Raw genomic sequence first — 17,894 nt, 5'->3', positions numbered from 1 at the left:
CTAGAATTATGGGGGTGGGAGTGGCAAAGGCTTCCTATAGAAGGTGGGATTTTAACTGAGACTTGAAGGAAGCCAGGAGGCAGAGCTAAGGAGAAAGAACATTCTAGGCAGGGGGACAGCCAGGAAAAATGCCTAGAACCAAAAGATGGGGTGTCTTGTAGACCAGTGTCACTGGAACAAAGAATGTAAATGTGGGGAAAGGGGAAAACAGGATGTAAGAGGTAAGAAGACTGGAAAGGTTGGTGGGGGGAAGGGATAGCTTAAAAACTCTGGACACCAAGCAGAAGATTTCCTCTTAGATCTCAGAGGTGATAGGGAGTCATTGGAGTTTGCTGATCTAAACTGAGCCAGAGAATCCAGAAGCATGGGGGGAGAAGGGAGAGAATCCCAGGCTTAGGGAATAACCAAACCTAGAAGAGAATCTCTTCTACAATATATTTGGTAAGTGGTCACCATCTCCCCAGGTGGTTTATTCCACTTGAAATCTCCAAGCTCCAAGCTCTTAGCAAGATTTGACCAGAATCAAACCTGAATCTGCTTCTAGGCTCCTTCCACTGACTGCTTTTGGTTCTGGTCCCCGAACCAAGTTGTACTAGACTGATCCTTCCCTTTCCTACATGGTGGCCTTTCAAACACTTGAAGACATGTATCATATCTCTTCTGAGCCTTGTCTTCCCCAGGCTAAATATTCCCAGTTACTTTGGGTGGGTATCTTTCTCTATTCTGTTCATCTCCATCTTATTAATGTCCATCCTAAAATGTGGCATCAGAACCAGACAAAATAATTCAGATACAGCTTGATAAGTCAGAATATAATAAGACAATCACCTCATTGAACTCTAATCTTGAAATAAAATACCATATATTATTAATATAGCCTAAGATCATATAGTATTTATTTGTTTATTTTTAGCTGCCAAATAACAACATTATTGAGCAACATCCCATCTTATATTTGTGAAGGTGATTTTTTTTAACACAGATATGGGACTTTATATTCCTTCCTATTAAATTTTATCTCATTGAATGCATGATGGGTGTAATTAGGTTGCAAAATGGTAAAAAAAAGAAAAAAGAAAAGAAGAATTATACAGTATAAGCAATGTAAAGGTATAATCAAAGAAATATATGATCAAAAAAAGATGAGTTGACTACATGGATAACTATATATTGAGGTTGTTGTGGCATTGAGAATTGGAGGGAGTTCCCTAACCCCACAACCTTGGGTGGAACCCTTTTGTGGAATTTCCAACTGTATGTATGGGAAGGTATGAATAGAGTTCCATCTCCGTCGTTGAAGGACCTTCCCACAACAAAGAGATTCCATTTCCATTGGAATATTGAAGTTTTAGCCCAACGTTCTATCAAGATCTCTTTGTATACTGACTTTGTCATCCAGAATGCTAGGTATCCCTCAGCCTTGTGTTGTCTACAAATTTAATGTGTCTTTATTTAAGTGAAAGATAACAATGTTGAGTAGTCCAGGGTTAAGCACAGATCTTCCGGGAGCTCCTGTAGTGACTTCCTCCCCAAAATGGCATTGACACTGAACCATTAACTACATTGACTACTCTTTGGGCCTGCTCCTTCAACCAGTTCTCAATCTACCTATGTTCTCTATTCACAGGAAGTAATCTGTGTTTACCAAAAGGAATCATATTATACATACTGCCTAAAACAATTGTGATAATGAATTTAAAGTTCTATGTGACCATTGTTATTATTGATGACTGACCCAGTCTTACAACCTAGCTATCATTCTCTCTCTCTCACACACACGCACCCTTATTCCCAATGTCCAATAAATTGTTCTCTCCTTTGACGCTACCACCCTACTTCAGGCTCCTAACCCTTCATGCCTTGGCTATTGCAATAGCCTGTGGATTGGACTCCTTGCCTCGTTTCTCCCCATTATTGCAGTACGTCTTCCATCCAGATGTCAAAGTTAATCTTCCTAAAGCTCAGATCTGACATGTCATATGCCCCCTTCCCCACCCCAATTCAATAAACCCCAGGGTCTTCCTATTACCTATAAAACAAAAAAATCCTCTGTTTGACATTCAAAGGCCTTCATCGCCTGGCCCCTTTTTACCTTTCCAGTATTCTTACACCTTACTGTTCAACCTCTCACCGGTATTCTTCAATCCAGTGATGCTGACTTCCTTGCTGTTCCTCGCATGTCTTGACTCTAAGCATTTTCATTGGCTGTCTGGAGCTCTCTCCTCCCTCAACTCCTCTGACTTCCTTGACTTCCTTCAAGTCTCAACTGAAGTCCCACCTTCTGCTAGAAGCCTTTTCTGATCCCTCTTAATCCTATTGCCTTCCCTTTGAGATTATCTCCAATTTATCCCATCTATATCTTGCTCATGCATAGTTGTTTACCTCTTGTCTCCCTCCATTAGATTATAAGCTTTTTGAGGGACTATTTCTTTCTTCTTTCTTTGTATTCCCAGCACTTAGCACAGTGTATAGCACATAGTAGGAACTTAATAAATGCTTGCTGATTTATTATGATTATTTACACTGAGGAAACAAGAGGAGACAACAAGACAGGGTAGATAGAAATCTTCCCCTGGAGACAAGAAAACCTGGGTCAAGCTCCAATTCTGACATAGCCTCTGTAACCCTGGGTAAGTTACTTCCTTCTCAGTTACTTAGGCAACTTTCTATGAATGTCAGTTTCAGAACAGCTGCCAATCTAACCAGGAGAGAGTTTCCTTACCAGGGTGGACTATAAAAGGGTTGAACTGGATGAACTTTAGGTCCCCTTACATTTCAAAACCCTATGATCCCATGAGTGTTTTGCCCGTAATTCAAAGACTTTAAATTTTGTCAGCAGGTACTGCCTCCACCAACATAGATAGTAACTCCTGCTATACCTTAGTAGAATATCTTCTTGAATTGTTGTTGGCAATAATATAGTAATATATAATAAGTAATGTAATAACAACATAATAAAATATATACACACATATTACCTGCTTTGCTCCTCCCCTCTCCCTCAACTAAACCTGAGGCCTCCCACTCCCCACCCCACCATTCTGGTGATGCATTACTCTAAACTTAGCTAAGCCATCCTTCGATGACAGATGCACCGGCCAGTACTCAGACACACACAGTATTCGAGGCTTTGCCAGCTTGGTAGGGCCAGCCAGAACTCACATTCCAGTGACACAGCCTTCCAGGACCTCAACACCACATTGAGGCATTGGAAAAGGACTTTAGCAGAGGCCTTGCTCAGAGAAGGAAGGCATAGTATGAATGTTTGTTGAACTGAGGCAAGTCTGCTCTGGGTTGACTAGAGACTTAACTCCTTTTTTTTGGTGCCATATACCTGTACAATCTGCTGTCATTTCTTGTAAATCTCCAGGGCTGTGTAGGGATGATCCATTAGTTGGCCTGGAATAAGTGTCTGTCAGACAACAACATCCAGAACTATGAAAAGTCTTAGAGATTATTCTGCTCAATGCAGATAAATGAAATGAAGCTGGGAGGGATGATATAGCTTATAGATAGTAGAATCAGGATTGGAACCTCGGTTCTCAGTTTCCTAGTTCAGCCTGCTTCCCAATACACAATCCTGTCCTGCTCTGTCTTGCTTTCTCTGGCTTTGATCCCCAAATTCCCTCCTCCCCTACAGAGGCCTTGGGAGATACAACCACAGGGAGTCTACAAAAGCACAGATGAGAGACACATCGGAACCCTGCCATATGCAGACAGAACAACTTTATTAAAAATGCAGCTGTTAGAAAAACCCTCAGAGGGGATGTCTGACGCAGACAGTGGCTGGCACTGAGAAGTACAAATCTTAAATAAACTCATCAGGATAGGCACATGCAAATACATTTTTCTTTAAAAAAAAAAAAAGAAAAAGTTCTTCCCTCCCCAAATAAAAGAATACAATAAAGAAAAAACCCCACCAATTTGCCAGTTTGTTTCTGATTGCCTGCAAGTTTGAAGAATCATGCAACTCAGTCCTTTTCAGGTCATTTCTTTGGCTAAGGATAGAGAAAGAGTGATGGGGGATGAAGTTTCAATAGGGATTACTTGGTTCGCTTCCTGGTTCAGAACTGAACTGCCCAGTTGAATTTTCATTGCTTAGTTTCTTCCCCTGGAAGAAGAGAAGAACCCAGCTGATAACAGAAAATATACTGAATCTGGCATTGGAGAGGTCATAGAAGGCACTTAGAAAGCATAGCACAGAAGAAGTGGAGGAGGGCAGCCAATACCACGGTCTACCATTATGCTTTGCATGGTTTTGTGGCTGGCCTTAAAAGAGGATTAATGTCACCTCCAGTCCTGGTCATGGGAAAAAGTGCAGCAGGTGTGGGCAGCTGTCAGCTACTGGGAAGAGGGGGCTTATGTTCATAGGCTCATAGATTTGGAGCTACAAGGGACCTTAGAGGTCACGGAGGCCCAGGGAGGTTAAAATACATGCTCAGGGTAACAAAACTGGCAAATATCTCAGGCAAATTTGAATCTAGATCTTTGACTCCAAGTTCCCTGCTATTTACTCTACCATTTTCTCCCCTAGTAGGGGGAGGGCCCAAACCTTTTCTCCAATATGGTCCATTTTTTTGTGTTCATAGGAAGTGGGGACTGTGGGAAATTCCCCTTTAGTTAATACTGGATGGAAAGGTTTCTATTTTCTGGTTGAAACCCCCCAGCCTCCACCTCCCAGCACCCAATAGAAGTAGCAGTGTATCTCAGAATGTTTCTCCAGGGCAAAAAATTCCCACCTTGTCCTGCTCCAAGGCATAGGTGGCTCACAGACCAGCATTTGGACCTGCTGGGTTAGCAGCTGGGGAGTGCCTAAAAGCCTTCAGAAAGAGCCCTTTGAAGGATGACCCCATCTCTCAGCTCTAGTGTCCTGCTGCAGCTGACAGGAAGTATAATTCCCTGGTTACATGAGAATTCTGATCCTTTTTTCCCACTCTGGGGACACTCTGGGATCCAGGCAGCAGTTGGCCTTGGGGTTACCAAAGGACTTTTCCTGGCAGTCAGCAGGGCTGGAGGAATGGTCACTGTCGACAAGCCTCCCTGGTGACATTGGGCAATGGGTAGGCAAAGAGAGAGAAGTCCAGGATATACTTGGGCAAAAGCTCCTGCAGCAAGGCCCTGGGGGTATTGCAGAGATGGTAGTGGAGGCTCTCAGGACTGGCTGGCCTATACCAGGTCTGTCGGGAGGGGAATCGAACTGTGGGTGGTGCTCTCACCCACTCCAACACTTGGTTGGCATCAGCCTCCAGCCGCTCATAGAAACCCACGAAGTCATAGTGCACCGCACAGGGTTGGCACAGTTGGTACACCGGCATCCAGTGCTCATTCATACGCTCTGGCTCTTCATCCACCAGGTATCTAAGGAACTCGGGGAAGGTGACGTCATCACCAGCAGGGCTAGGGCCTGCACCCACACGGTAGCGGCGGACAATCTCAGCACCATAACGCTGCTGGTATTCCCTGATCTCACCAAATTTGTTTCGGTAGGCAGAGAGGAGGCGCTCCATCGGGTCACGGACGAACAAGAATTTGAAATAGTGCTGTAAGCGGTATCGGATCTCCTCTGGACGTAGGTCAGCCAGGAATACCAGGTCACTCCGATGGTCCATCTTGAGCCTCACATCCACACTGTCTAGGGCACCAGCCAGGACCTTGAGGACACGCTTCCAGTTGGAGCAGGCCACTTTGGGGACATAGCAGTAGAGGAAGTGGTACTGGTCACTCACCAAGATGTGCCGGAAAAGAGTCCGACGCTGCCCTGCTGGGAGGTCCCAGGGGTCGCGGGGCATGCCTGGCTGCCCACAAACAGCCCGTAATGTACGGTTCCGGACATCCTGTCTCACCTGGTGGTCCGAGTCTCCATGGTCCAGCAGTATATCTGGACCACCAGCTGCCACCCTACGCCAGTCAGGGTCCATTCTGCCGTGGGGGTGCAAAGGTGGAGGTTTCATCTCAGCCAGGATGCCCCTCTCAATCATGAGCAGCAGCCCACTCGAGGCCACTATCACTCCAAACATCAGCATGGAGGGGAGAAGCAAGGGTGGCCCTCCTGACCCACCCCGACCCCTTCCCGCAACGAGTGGGGTCCTCCTCGATGCCCGCCCCAGGGGCTCCGTGCCCTTCGGGGCTGTCAGTGGGGTGAGAGGTCGGGGGAACATGGGCTTTGCTCCCCACTCCGGGGAGAAGGACCTACTCAAGTGTTAGCTTTTACGGAATGGGGCAGTCACTTGGAGACAACTCAGAGTCTAGGCAGCTAGAAAGGGGATGGAGGAACTGAAAGCAAGTCCAGTTTCAGGCCTAGCCTAGTGGAAGGGTAGGGGCTGCTGGGCTCTGGTTCTAGACGAGAGAAAGCGCCGGGGGACCTGGGAGGCGGCCTCGGGAGGGGCCCAGGGCACTTGACTCCGGCCAGGCGGAGCAGCCCAGAGAGGGCAGCTGGACGTTACCGAGTATGGAGCTGCAGACGCCGCGGTTCGGGCCGGCTGGGCAGGAGGAGGGAAGCAGCGAAGGCCGGATGTCCCGCCTGGCCCAGCTCCCCTTTCTTGGGCTCGGCCCGGCCCCAGCTGTGACATCAAGCAGAGGGCGGGAGGAAGGGCTCCGCCCCTACCCAGCCGGGGCTCAGGTTGGGGGCTCCCACTACCTCTTCCCGCTCGGGATACATCCCGCGCCTCTGGTCCCAGCCCCTTACAGAAGGGATTCCGGGGGGGCATCCGAGCACCGCGGGTCCAAGGTTGTGGGCGTCACAGCGCTCATGGGCCAGAGAATTGGAGCACCCAAGGCTATGAGTGAGCTCAGTCCTCAGTAAGCCTGGCGAGGGTCCTTAAAGAGAGGAACCCAGATGCCCCGCACCTCCCCACCAGCTGCATGGACAAAAGAAACCCTAGAGTCCTCTAAAGAGAATTGGGGCGGGGTGGGGGCGCAGCCAGGATTACTCAAGGGCCTCCAGGCACTGGCAGTCACTTTACTCTCCTTTCCTTTCACCCCATCACTCCCAGCTTCCTACAGCTGAACACCCTGGTGTGCCCGAGGACGGAGGGGGCCCGCCATGGGATGGATGGAGAATGGGCCCTCCCTCTACCTAGGATATTTTCCCTCCACAGAGGTTTCTCCTGCCTAGGTTCTACTCTGTTAAGCTTCATTCAGTCTGAATCCCAGAAAGACAGGAGGCTGTTGGTCCAACCTCACAGCCAGGTTAGGACAGGACTGGGATTCAGATTAAGGTTTTGGCTTCCTATTTCGAAGTTTCGCCCTCGAGTGGCCTCTCCCCACTCAGCCTCCCAAGTCCCTGTAGCTGCAAACTGTTGGACATAGTTTTCATTCAGAGCATGGGGAATTGCGCCATCAGGCACATTTGCAGTTTGGTATAGTCGGTGGAAAGGGCATTGGCTTTGGTGTCTGCAGGCCCAGGGCTTCTCTTCCTCTTTTTGCCTCTGTGACCTTAGCCAAATCCCTGAACCTCCCCTAAGGCTGTTTCCACCTCAAAGTGAGGAGAGGACTAGATGGCTAAGGTCCTTTCCAGCTATAGAACTACGATCCTCAAGCACTGACCAACATTATCACCCAGCTTGGCTCCCTTGGAGGATTCACAGCATGCCTTGCCTATCCACTACAGTAGTAATCACTCATGTAGTTGATTTGCAGTGGAAAGAGACCCAGCAATAAAACACCAGGGTAATGAAATCCCCCAGCTTGGTACCTCTGCTTTGGCACATGGATCCCTGGAATAACTTGTTTGACTGCAAAGTGGGGAGTGGGCAGGGACCACATGAAGAAGAGGAAGGAGGCAAGAGTGACTCCAAGATTGGCCCTAGCATGACTGATAACATGGAATGCCATCAAAAAAATGTGGGAAGAGCTGATTGGGGGAGGAAGTGTCTGGAGCGAATGCAGTCCACTCCAAGAGTTGCAATGAGTTGGTAGGAAGGAGGTGGGGTAAATTGCCTATCCAGATCTTCCCTGTTGGCTCTTCACAGAGTTGGGGGGGGGGGAGGAGAGGGATAAGATTTATATTATTGCAAGTGATTCTCTTAGCAGTCAACATCTACTAAGTTTGAAAGTTCAATATGTAATTGTCTGCACCATTTTTACTTCTCCAGCAGTGCAGATTAGTTTAGTTGATTGCATATGCCAGCTTCTATCATACATTGGAGTCTCCTGATGTCCTCCCTATGCTGCCTGCAGGCAAACTCCCTAAGAGCAGATACAATGTCTTCTGTCAGTATAGCTTTGTCCAGGATCTTTGTTCCATTTGCAAGTTCATTGCTAGATTACCTTTCCCATCAATGCCCCATGGGCAAAACTTGTGCCCATTATCTTTCCAAGGCTGGCACCAAATGTATCTGTTTCTTGCTCCCTCTCAGGCATACACTCCTCAAAGTACACAGAAGAGAGCCCTGACTCCTGGGGGAATACAACCTTAGGGCAACGCCCTCCTCTTCAGGTAAAGAAATTCTTAGGGTTGGGGGAGAGGGGAAACAGTTAGCAGAGTATCACCTTTTACTGGTTCTATACCCATGACACTTAAACGCTTATTATAGTTTCTTTGTCTGTAAAATAGGTACAATAATTGCACCCACCTTACAGGTTGTTGTGAGAATATACAGAAAACACTCTCTAAACCCTAAAGTCCTGTGTGAACTAGTTGCTGCTGCTGTACCTCCCCAGAGCAGACTGGTCATTGGTAAACTGAGAGTGAGAGCTTAAGATCACACCAAACCAACCCTACCAGCTGAGTCACCCTACATCAGTGATGCATTCCCTCCATCATGCCCATCTTCGGATAGAGAGAGAGCACTATTTAGGTCTGATTTGGGACAATTTAAGAGGCATTTCTTTCCATCCTCATGCTAAGGAAGGTAAATTATTGGCAAGGGATGAAAGGCACCTTAGTGATGATCCATGATTCATCTGACCTACCCCTTTTCCTTTGAGTTGACCAGTAATCTAATCAATACTATCATTGCTTCTGGACTAGGAACATCAACCACGAGATGTCCAATGGCATCATCACCCTTTCTTGGCTATGACTACCCTTCAAGTGTGTCCCCTTGAGGGCACTCCTCGAGGGCAGGGGTCACAGCAAGCATTTAGTTGCATATTCATTCCATCATCTTATAGATCTTCAAGTTCCAGTCCCTCCACTCCATCCCCATAAAAGAGTTCAATCCTTGCCCCAATTGCTCTTCAATTTACCCCACAATTTTTTCTGGGGGTGGGGGAGGAAAGTCTTTTGTACTGAAAATTCCCACTTCGAGGGTTAACACACAGACACATTAAACAGACTCACGGGCAAAAGATGACAAGACACTAAAGAAGTGAACCTTTTCTAAATCAATACAATTTCTCAAATTTATTTTTTTCTTAAAGAATTACTTCTAATTTCTCTGTCAGAAGGGGGTGAGAGGGAAGGTTTCTCCCCCCTTGTAAACACTGAAATACAGATCTGGGAAACCAGGGGAGACACAAAAAAAGTGCATTTTACAAAATTATCAACTAAAATATATTTTACATGGATTACACTTCCATTGAAATTCTACCAGCTGCATTTTCAGTTTCAAAAAATATTTCCATATCTAAGAGATTAAAAAAGCATGAAAGAGTCCTGGGTGGCAGCAGGAAGCCCTGCCTTGAGGAGAAGGGCCCGGAGGAGCAAAGTCTCTTCCCTCCCTAGGGGGAGGGTGGGCCTCCTTCTGGAGGGCTAAGGGAGGCTTAGCTTTTTCTCACTAGCAGGATCATCCACGATCCTTTGGGATGGAGCGGGTAAGTGAGGATACCCCGGCTGCTGGGCAGCACGAAGGGCTCCAACCCCAAGCCTCCCTCTCATTATTCCCCTACTGCCTGCTGTGGGCAAGGTGCCCTGAGCACCCCAGGATCCCCATCCCTCCCAGACTGATTTTTTTCCCCTAATCAGCTTGTTTGAGGGGCCCTCAGATTCTTCTCCTCCTTAATTGGGTCTGGGCTCCCCTCTTATAACTTCTCCTCTGTACCCTAGGGACTTCATCCACTCTTTAGTGGATATGAACTGTCCCTCTCCCTTCCCCCCAGAAGCCTCAATATGAAGGGACACAGAGAGGACAAGGACAAAGCAGGGGCGCCACAAAGGCCTTGAGAAGGTCCGGCCTTGCACAGGCTATCCCCAGATCAAGAGGCTCTCTGCCTCTCACACAGCCTGATCCCTTCGACTCCCTATGAATCCACAGCTTCCCTGGGAGCAAGGGTGAGGAGGGCAAACACATTGGTGTGGGGTGGGCAGCTGGCAGCCCAGCTAGAGGCAAGACCCACGGTCTCAGCCTTTCCCTCCCCCATCACGGTCCCTCTTTGGTATGAATAGAAAATAAACAGGGCCTGCTCACTGCTGCCACCTTACCCCCCACCCCCCACCCCCACCCCAGCTAGGCCCAAGCAAGAAAGGGGTGGGGTGGAGGGTGGGGGGCTCCTAACCTGCTCTTTTCTTGGGGTCATCCCTAGGAAAAAAGGTGAGGTCAGAGCCGGGCCCTCAGCTCAGGCTAGAAAGGAAAACGGAAAACCCAGGTCCCTCCCTAACTCCAGGAGCGAGTGGCTGCAGCTCTCAGCAGGTCTGCGGACTGATACAGTGTTGATTCTCATTCTGGTTTAAATTAGTGCAATCTACAAAGGGCTTCCGGGGGGACTGACGGACGGATGGGTGGGCAGGTGGGGGAGGGGGGGAGTGGTAGACCACCCCACTCTCCTTTGGTTTGTTTTAGGACTGGGCTCCGAGAGTTGGGTGTTGAAGGTCTGCAGGAGGCTCTGTAGAACCGCAACGTGTAAGGCAAGAGGGAAAAAAGTCTCCAGCAAATCAGGTAGTATTTTTTTTTTCTCTCTCCCTGACCCCACCCCCCTCCCAAATACCCACCCTCCCCGAAACACACACCCTTCCTTGGGCAGTTTCCTTCTGGGAGCCCCTGGGCACCTTCTCTGTGCCAGGAGGACGGGAAGCCAGACATCTTCAGCTAGGTAGGGCCCATGCTGGGCTCACTCCCGCCCTCCCCCCATGGCAGCAGTATACTATGGGGTGAACTGGGATGAGAAGTAGAGGGGATGATCTAGGGTCCTGGGCCTGGGGTGGGGGGCAGGCCCCTAGCTTAGGGAGAGGGAGTCAAGTGCTCAAGAAGACAGGCTCTGGCCTTCTGAGGTGTGAGCTCAGTGGTCTGCTCAGAGCCTGGGGGTGGGGAAGGAGTCCCTAGGAGTGGGCAGCAGCTGGTCACAGTGTGGTGAGGTAAAGCTGGTCTCCCACTCCCCCTTTCCCACCAAGGGCAGGCTGCAGTGCCAGGAATGCTCCCCTGCTGCCCTGCCCTATTTTGCCCCACCTCCTTCTGGGGAAGGCATTTCCTCCCATGGGACCGCTGAAAAGATTTCCTGGGGGAGACTGGTACCTTCCTTGGACCCTGGCCTGTGCTAGGCCAGAACAGAGATGGCCTGCTCAGCTCCACCCACCCTCAGCCAAAGCAGACAACACCTCCCCCAGGTCCCTTTTGCTCTTTCTAACCAAGTGCTGTGCTTTGAGCTGCTGCCATCCTTGCCCTGGGGAAGCCACGCTGGCATATGGGGAACCCCCCCACCCCAGATGTTCCCTGCCAGCTCTTCCCCTTGAGCTGGGGATTGGGCAGCTACTGTGGGTTCTTGAGGATGCGGCCATGTCGGAAGTCATAGACGTGGCGGCAAAGAAACACCAGTTCAGGGTCTGTGTCTTCGGGCACTGTGCGGTGGGGTGGGGTAGAGTACTCTACCGATGGGGGCACCAGCGCTGCTCTCTGGCCAGGGAGACCTTCACCCCGACGTTTTGCCAAGGCACAGAATCTGTGGGGAACAGTAAGGCCATGATTCGGGGTTTCATCCCCTGAGCCCTCCATCTAGGATACACACTCTTGTCCAAGAGTCATCCTCTCCAATCCTCCTTCCCTCCCCACATGGGAACACTACCACCTCTGAGCCTTCTCACAACAAACACGTTCCAGGTTCTCCACTACCCTACTGGAAATCAACCATGCTTGAAGAAGACCCCAGCAGAGTTTTCTTCTTCTTAGGAAGTGTTTTGGACAGGGTCACCCTCCAGTCTTTCAGGTCACACCCACCCTGTCTCACCCCGTCCCACCAGGCCCAGTCAGTGGTGAGAGAAGAAGAGCCCCCAGGAGAGCCAGGTGGAGTGTCAGAGTTGTCTTGGGCCTCTTCGGGGCAGGAGAAGGAAGAGGTTGACTGTAGCTTCCTCTGGGCCACATCAGCGGCCTTGTTTGAGAAGGTAGGCCCGAGTGGACGGAAAGAACCACCTACCTGCAGTACTCTGCAAAAGTCAGGACATAGCACTTCTCCTCAATGCAGGCCACACTGTTCTCATCCTGGTGGCGGGATGCAAAGATCTCATTCTGCCAGACGGTAGAGGAGGAAAGAAAAAGAGAAGTAAAAGGTTTAGACACTGAGAAGTGCTTTCTGTAGTCACAGCTCAAGCCAAGCAGAGTGAAGAGAAATCATTACTCTCTCTTTCTCCCCTGGAAAAAGTTTAAGCTGATGTTCCCACAATCACCCACAATACCAGGTAGCCATCTTCCTCTAATCACTCCTCCAGACCAAACCCTGAACCCAGTCCTACATCCTACCTCCTGAGCCCTACTCTATTTTCCACTCACAAGGGGAATTACAACTGAGGCCTCTGCCAATAGCTTCCTTTCCAGAGACTCTGTAGGGAATCTGCAAGGTGTTCCTTTCATTTTATCTCATAGCCCTGGTTCCAGCACTGGGGTTTTACAGGGGTGAAAGAAGGGAAACAGTCCCTTTCAACCCAGTCAGCTGAGGAGCCTAGAGGGAAGGACAGGCTCCAGACCTTCTCAAAGCCCCACTCAATCTGAAACAGGCTAGTCCTAGGAGACCAGAGAGAATGGGAGCAGAGTCAAGAATAGAATCCAGGCATCCTCGCACTTAGTTGGGGTGTTCTCCACCTGTTCAGTCTTCTTCTCAGAGAACTTAAGTTTACTGAGGGAATTTGGGGTGCTCAAGCAACCTGATTAACCAGAGGGATCATGCATTCCTTCCACACAACTCCATCTTCAGGAGAGAGGGATTATTCATCCTGCCCCAACTCCATTGCTGTGTAGCTAAGCAGATCCCCCTACCTGCTCAAATTTAGCCAGAAAACCGACTCTGTAATCTTTAGGCTGGAAGCTGTCAATAGGAGAAACTAAGATTCCAGCAGGTTCTAGACACAAGTTCTAGACTCTTGCAGAGTCCTGCAATGTCTTCAGTGACACTCTTCTCTCTCTAAACAAGGTGCTGTTGTTCCCTTTCCCCTAAGAACCAGAAAGGCCCAACAGGAGAAGGTTGCTGGAAAATGGCAAGAATAATCCCCAGTTTTGTAGAGGCATATGCTTTCTGGGGGACCCTGGAAAAGGCCTGGCTAAGAAATCTAGGTTCTGCCCTCCTTTCCCCAATTCTAATCCACTCTCCTTGCATCCATACCTTTTTTCCACCCACCCCAGAGATCCACAGGGCAGCCTATGTTCACTTTTTTTTTTTGTTTTTCAGGTGCTCACCTGATGCATGCTGGGATTTCGGCCTCCCTGAGTATGTTCTGGTCTATAATACCACAGTAGGCTCATCATCAGCTCTCCTGGGGAAAGATAATAGAAGTGCTCAGGGATGGAGTTGGCAATCCTAAAAAGACTGGACTCAAGTTCTCAAGCTGCTGTCAACTCTGGCTAGAGATCTTTGCCAGATTAGATTTTGGTAATGATTTCTTGTGATTCCAACGTTGCCCAGAGAAACTGACCTCTACCTGACCTCTCTCCCTAATCTGAGCTTGGATGAATTTATGGCATGGAAGCACTTTTACGGTAAACAGGATAGATGCTTGGGCCTCAAGGTGTATGGATAAAACCTGAAGAAAAAACTTAATGAGGCATTCAGTCCCTGAGGTGTTATCTTCTAAAGCCTGAGACTTTACTAAGAGAACCTTAACCCAGTATCAAATTCCAGGTGTCATTTGCTTCCTCTCCCTGAGTTAATACCTGTTTTAGGGTCCTCCCAAAGGGCAGAGATCTTGGCCACATAGGGCATGGATTTCTTTCGTGGTCCTGACTTCAGAAGGACTGTATCTCGGACCCGGATCATCTCTCCATCACGCTCCACCGCCTGGTAACTCTTTCGGATGGCTGGTGCTGGTTCATTCTAGGCAATGATATAAGTGGGTTTCAGATTCTGCAGTCTTATAATAGGAGAAGAAACAAATTATAATCCTTTTGACATATACACTCTACCCCCACCCAAGGAGAGAGAGGTCAAAGAATTACATTTTACCTTGCATATTTCCTTTTCAAGGATTAGGGTAGGGGAGAACTTCCAGAGAGAGGTTAGGAAATGAAGTAGGAAACTTTAGGGGACCAACCCTATGGGCTCAGGGCATTAATTATCCTACTTCATTGCCATTTGGTCCCTCACTCTCATATCTGTCCTGTGTCTGTCATTCCATCATCTTGTCTCCCAGTACGTGTCTTCTGGTCTGGGGTGATGGCACTTCGGGGCAATGTCACTTTGGGTTTCCTTAAGGAAGCGATGAGGGAACTTGAGTGTCGTTTTCGCCTCTAGCTCTAATACTTCTGAGTTGTTTTCTTGTGGTTTCTTGAGTCATGGTATCCAGGTTTTTTGCTTGGTCATGCTTTTTAGGAGATATAATGATCCTTAAATACCTTTTCTGGCCTCGTTTTCCAAGCCTTTTACATACCTCCCATGTGCTGCTTTTTCAGTCTTCTTACTTTGTTCTACTATTTCACGTCTCCTTCAAAATCTGAGTTCTGTATGCTCCATTCTGCTTTCTAGGTTGTTCCTGACTTGAGTCATGGTTTCCACCTTCTATTCTAAGCTTATACTCCTATTTTTTTCCTCAAGAGTTCTAATTCCATTTTTTTTGGGTCTCTGGCTTTATTTCTTTCATACATTCCTGAAGTCCTCGTTGCCACGCCCTTTTCCCTCTTATATTTATAATGGAATTACTCTCCTAGATTTACTTCTTGGGTTTCTAAGCCATGTTATTTTTCAGTGTATTAGAGGTTTTCTTCTGTTTGCTCTTATCTTTAGTCTCAGTTCCTAGACAAGACTTTTGTGACAGGTCCACTCTTCTTAACTCTTGGCTGAGGTGCATAGATCCTGCTTCTGACTCTGATAATGTCCTTCCAACATTCTGGATGGGGTGGCTGAGTCCTGCATGCCATTTTTCATAATCCAGACCTGTGACAATGTGTTAGGGCTCAGTCCCTGGCTTCGTTTTCTAACTCCTAATAGTCTACTGGATTTTGTCCCAAATCCATTTCCTTGATCCTCTAGTGTGGCTATTGGACATCAGTGATCTCACTGGCTTCTGGTCTCCTGGAGGGACCCATAGCTCTGTCTGCTAAGGCACTTCTGTTCTGTCTCTGTTTCCTTGGGAAGTCACCTACAGGGAGCTGGCTCTATCCCCTACTGTGGCTCCTGGGATCCCACTGGCTTCAGTCATGTTTACCAGATTTCATGCTGGCTATAGGGTACCCTGGAGCCACCCTGACCAGAGTGTCCACAGGCTTCTGGTCATCTTGTGAAATCCTGGACTAGACAGAGGAGCTTCCTGGTGTTTTCCTTTCAATTTAATGAACATTTCCTTCAATAAAGTAAATGTCTTTACTATGTAGCTCATGGGAGCTACTAACTTGACTGGAGGCTTTCAAGTAGCCTCCTGTTTACCAGAAGTCTAATATTCATTTTCCTAGAGAACCAAAAAGTTTCTTGGAGTGGTTCCCATTTTATGAAGTAGGAAACAGGAAAAAGTGGAAGTTCTGTGGGAAGACTACATACCCAAGAACGTCCAGGGAATTAGTGGCAGGCAGACAGAATCCACTACCAATGATTATTCAGGCTTTGCTCAAAAAAATCAAGTGACTTGCCCAAAGTCACTCAGTGGCAGAATTATGATTAGAACCTGTCTACTATACTACAACCGCCTCAGGTACTTGTATAGTTCCATTCTGGAATTCACCAGATCCCATGAGTTCCTGGCAGGAACCATGGGAATAGGAGGTGAGAAGTGTTTAGTATTTCCTCCACCTTTTACAGCTTAATGCCCCAAAGAGCTCTGCCCTCTATCCCTTGCGTCCCCTCACCAGGTGGTAGGTACTCACCACAACGTACACAGCCTTTTCACAGGCAGTCCCAACAGGCACCCAGCCATTGGTGGCCCGACGACGCTGGATGCGTTGCTGCTTCGGGTGGCTGTGACCACTCACTGCCTTGGCTTCAGAGGGGTGCAGGCAGCTGGGTGCCGTACGCAGGCCAGACTTAGAGCCACTGGGAGGTTTTGCACTTTGTGGGCATGCTCGAGCCATTGTCTGGGGCTCCGAATTGGGTGTCTGCAGATGGGGGACGGGCTCAGCTGCAGGCGGCACATTGGGCACAGGACATCCTGAGAGGGGGTGGGCAGGTGAAGCTGGATGGCCAGCCACAGGAATTGTGAGGTCCAGCTGGTCCAGAGACCTGCAACTCTCTAATGGGAGAGGAAGGGAAAATGTCAGGGAGAAATCTGTAGTTTCTTTCACCCACATTTCCAAAAGCTTAGTCCCTAATCTAAAAGAGAAATTTTGGTATCACAATCACAGGAGGGCCATTGGAGCTTTACAAAAAGTGAAAGAGTTTTAGGTTATTAGTTATGGAAGTACAGTATCAAGGTATCTGTGTATAGAAAAAAGGTGGGTGAGACAAGAGAAGCCATATATTTCCTGCCTTGAGTAGGGTGGAGAGGAGAGGAAGGAAAGGTAGCAGAAGAGTCAGGAAGAACCCTGCCCTCATTTTTCAGAGCTCTAGTCCAACATGGGACCTGGAACAACGAGTCGGGTCAGAGCCCATTGGTCTATAAAGTTGTTTTATAGCCTCCTATAGAGAGGGTGGAGAGGGAGTCACTGGAAAGCCTAACAGCTCAGTGCCTTCTTGACAACTCAGGCTCCTGGAAGCAGGGCAGAGCCACCTGGAATGACTGAGTTATTGCCCCAGCTTATTTGGTCACCTCCCTAGGAAGGAGAGAGAAGGTGCTACAAGTTGTCAGTGTCTGAGTTGGGAAGAAGAGACCCCAAAAGTCATGGCGCCCACTTTCTGTCTAAACTTCTTTTGGCAAGCAGAATCACAGAATTTCAGAGTTAGAAAGGACCTCAACAGCCATTTAGTTCAACCGATACCCAGAAAAGAATCTCTTACAACATAAATAACACAGGCTCATCCAAAGGTCTAGCAAAGGCTAGAAGACCTTCATGAGAGGGAGCCCCTTGCATCCTAAGGCAGCTTGCTGCACTTTCAGATAGCTCCTACAAGACATTTTTCCTAAAGTCAAGCCAAAATTTGTTTCTCTTAACTACTACCAATTGCTCCTTGTTTTGTCCCTGGACCAAAACAGAAGATGCCAGAAATAGCAAGTTCAAATGCCACTGGACTGGTGTGCTTCCTAGAGCACAGTAAGGCTGCCCAAGTGGACCCCTGCAAGGGGTCTGCACACGAGTCTGCTATTGAGACAAGGCAGCTTAGCTTCCCTAACCCACTGAGGACACCAACGCTACACCCAAGCAGACTGCCCTGGACTTAGCCTTGGGAGGAGATTAGTGATTTCTGTCTTCTTAGAAAAGGGGCAATAGCAGCCTGTAAACCCCGAGACCCACAAGAACTCCCCATTCTTTCTTATTTGAGGATTCTACTCTCTAATTTTTTAAGGAGATTTTTTTTTTCCTGCCAAAGGTATTACTTCCATATCTCTGTATTCTTTCTAGTTAGCCTGGGAGGGAAAAAAGATATAGTTGATTTTTTTTTAAAGCAATTGGGGTTAAGTAACTTGCTCAAGGTTACACAGCCAGTTATTTCTGGGTATGGAGATAAGTATCAGA

The 17,894-nt window shown here is 48.2% G+C and overlaps 2 protein-coding genes and 1 long non-coding RNA gene across 4 annotated transcripts in view; 1 reads left to right on the top strand and 2 right to left on the bottom strand.

Annotated features, from left to right (window-relative positions):
* Window positions 1-3,695: 3,695 nt before the first annotated feature.
* Window positions 3,696-6,593, bottom strand: CHST14 (carbohydrate sulfotransferase 14). Its single transcript, XM_069105745.1, has one exon. The coding sequence runs from the start codon at window positions 6,156-6,158 to the stop codon at window positions 5,022-5,024; it is 1,137 nt and encodes a 378-aa protein (XP_068961846.1). The 5' UTR covers window positions 6,159-6,593; the 3' UTR covers window positions 3,696-5,021.
* A 734-nt stretch (window positions 6,594-7,327) lies between these two features.
* Window positions 7,328-13,642, top strand: LOC138175391 (uncharacterized). The gene is made up of 3 exons (XR_011171988.1): window positions 7,328-8,437; window positions 10,722-10,817; window positions 13,531-13,642. It is a non-coding gene; the product is annotated as an uncharacterized lncRNA (long non-coding RNA).
* Window positions 9,315-17,894, bottom strand: part of BAHD1 (bromo adjacent homology domain containing 1) — a 35,732-nt gene continuing 27,152 nt past the window's right edge. For both annotated transcript variants that reach the window (XM_069105743.1, XM_069105744.1), the window contains exons 3-7: window positions 16,152-16,513; window positions 14,013-14,172; window positions 13,539-13,615; window positions 12,286-12,377; window positions 9,315-11,814 (exon numbers count right to left, since the gene is read on the bottom strand). In XM_069105743.1, the coding sequence (XP_068961844.1) occupies window positions 11,625-11,814; window positions 12,286-12,377; window positions 13,539-13,615; window positions 14,013-14,172; window positions 16,152-16,513 (881 nt within the window). In that variant the 3' untranslated portion in view covers window positions 9,315-11,624. The remainder of the gene's footprint in view (window positions 11,815-12,285; window positions 12,378-13,538; window positions 13,616-14,012; window positions 14,173-16,151; window positions 16,514-17,894) is intronic.

The sequence above is a fragment of the Petaurus breviceps genome, unplaced genomic scaffold (genome assembly GCF_028583685.1).
Source record: "Petaurus breviceps papuanus isolate PSGF00001 unplaced genomic scaffold, PetGlider_PUasm1.0 77, whole genome shotgun sequence".
NCBI classification, from domain to species: Eukaryota; Metazoa; Chordata; class Mammalia; order Diprotodontia; family Petauridae; genus Petaurus; species Petaurus breviceps.
The sequence above is the reverse complement of the archived record's forward strand: the minus strand, read 5'-3'. Positions and strand labels throughout refer to the sequence as shown.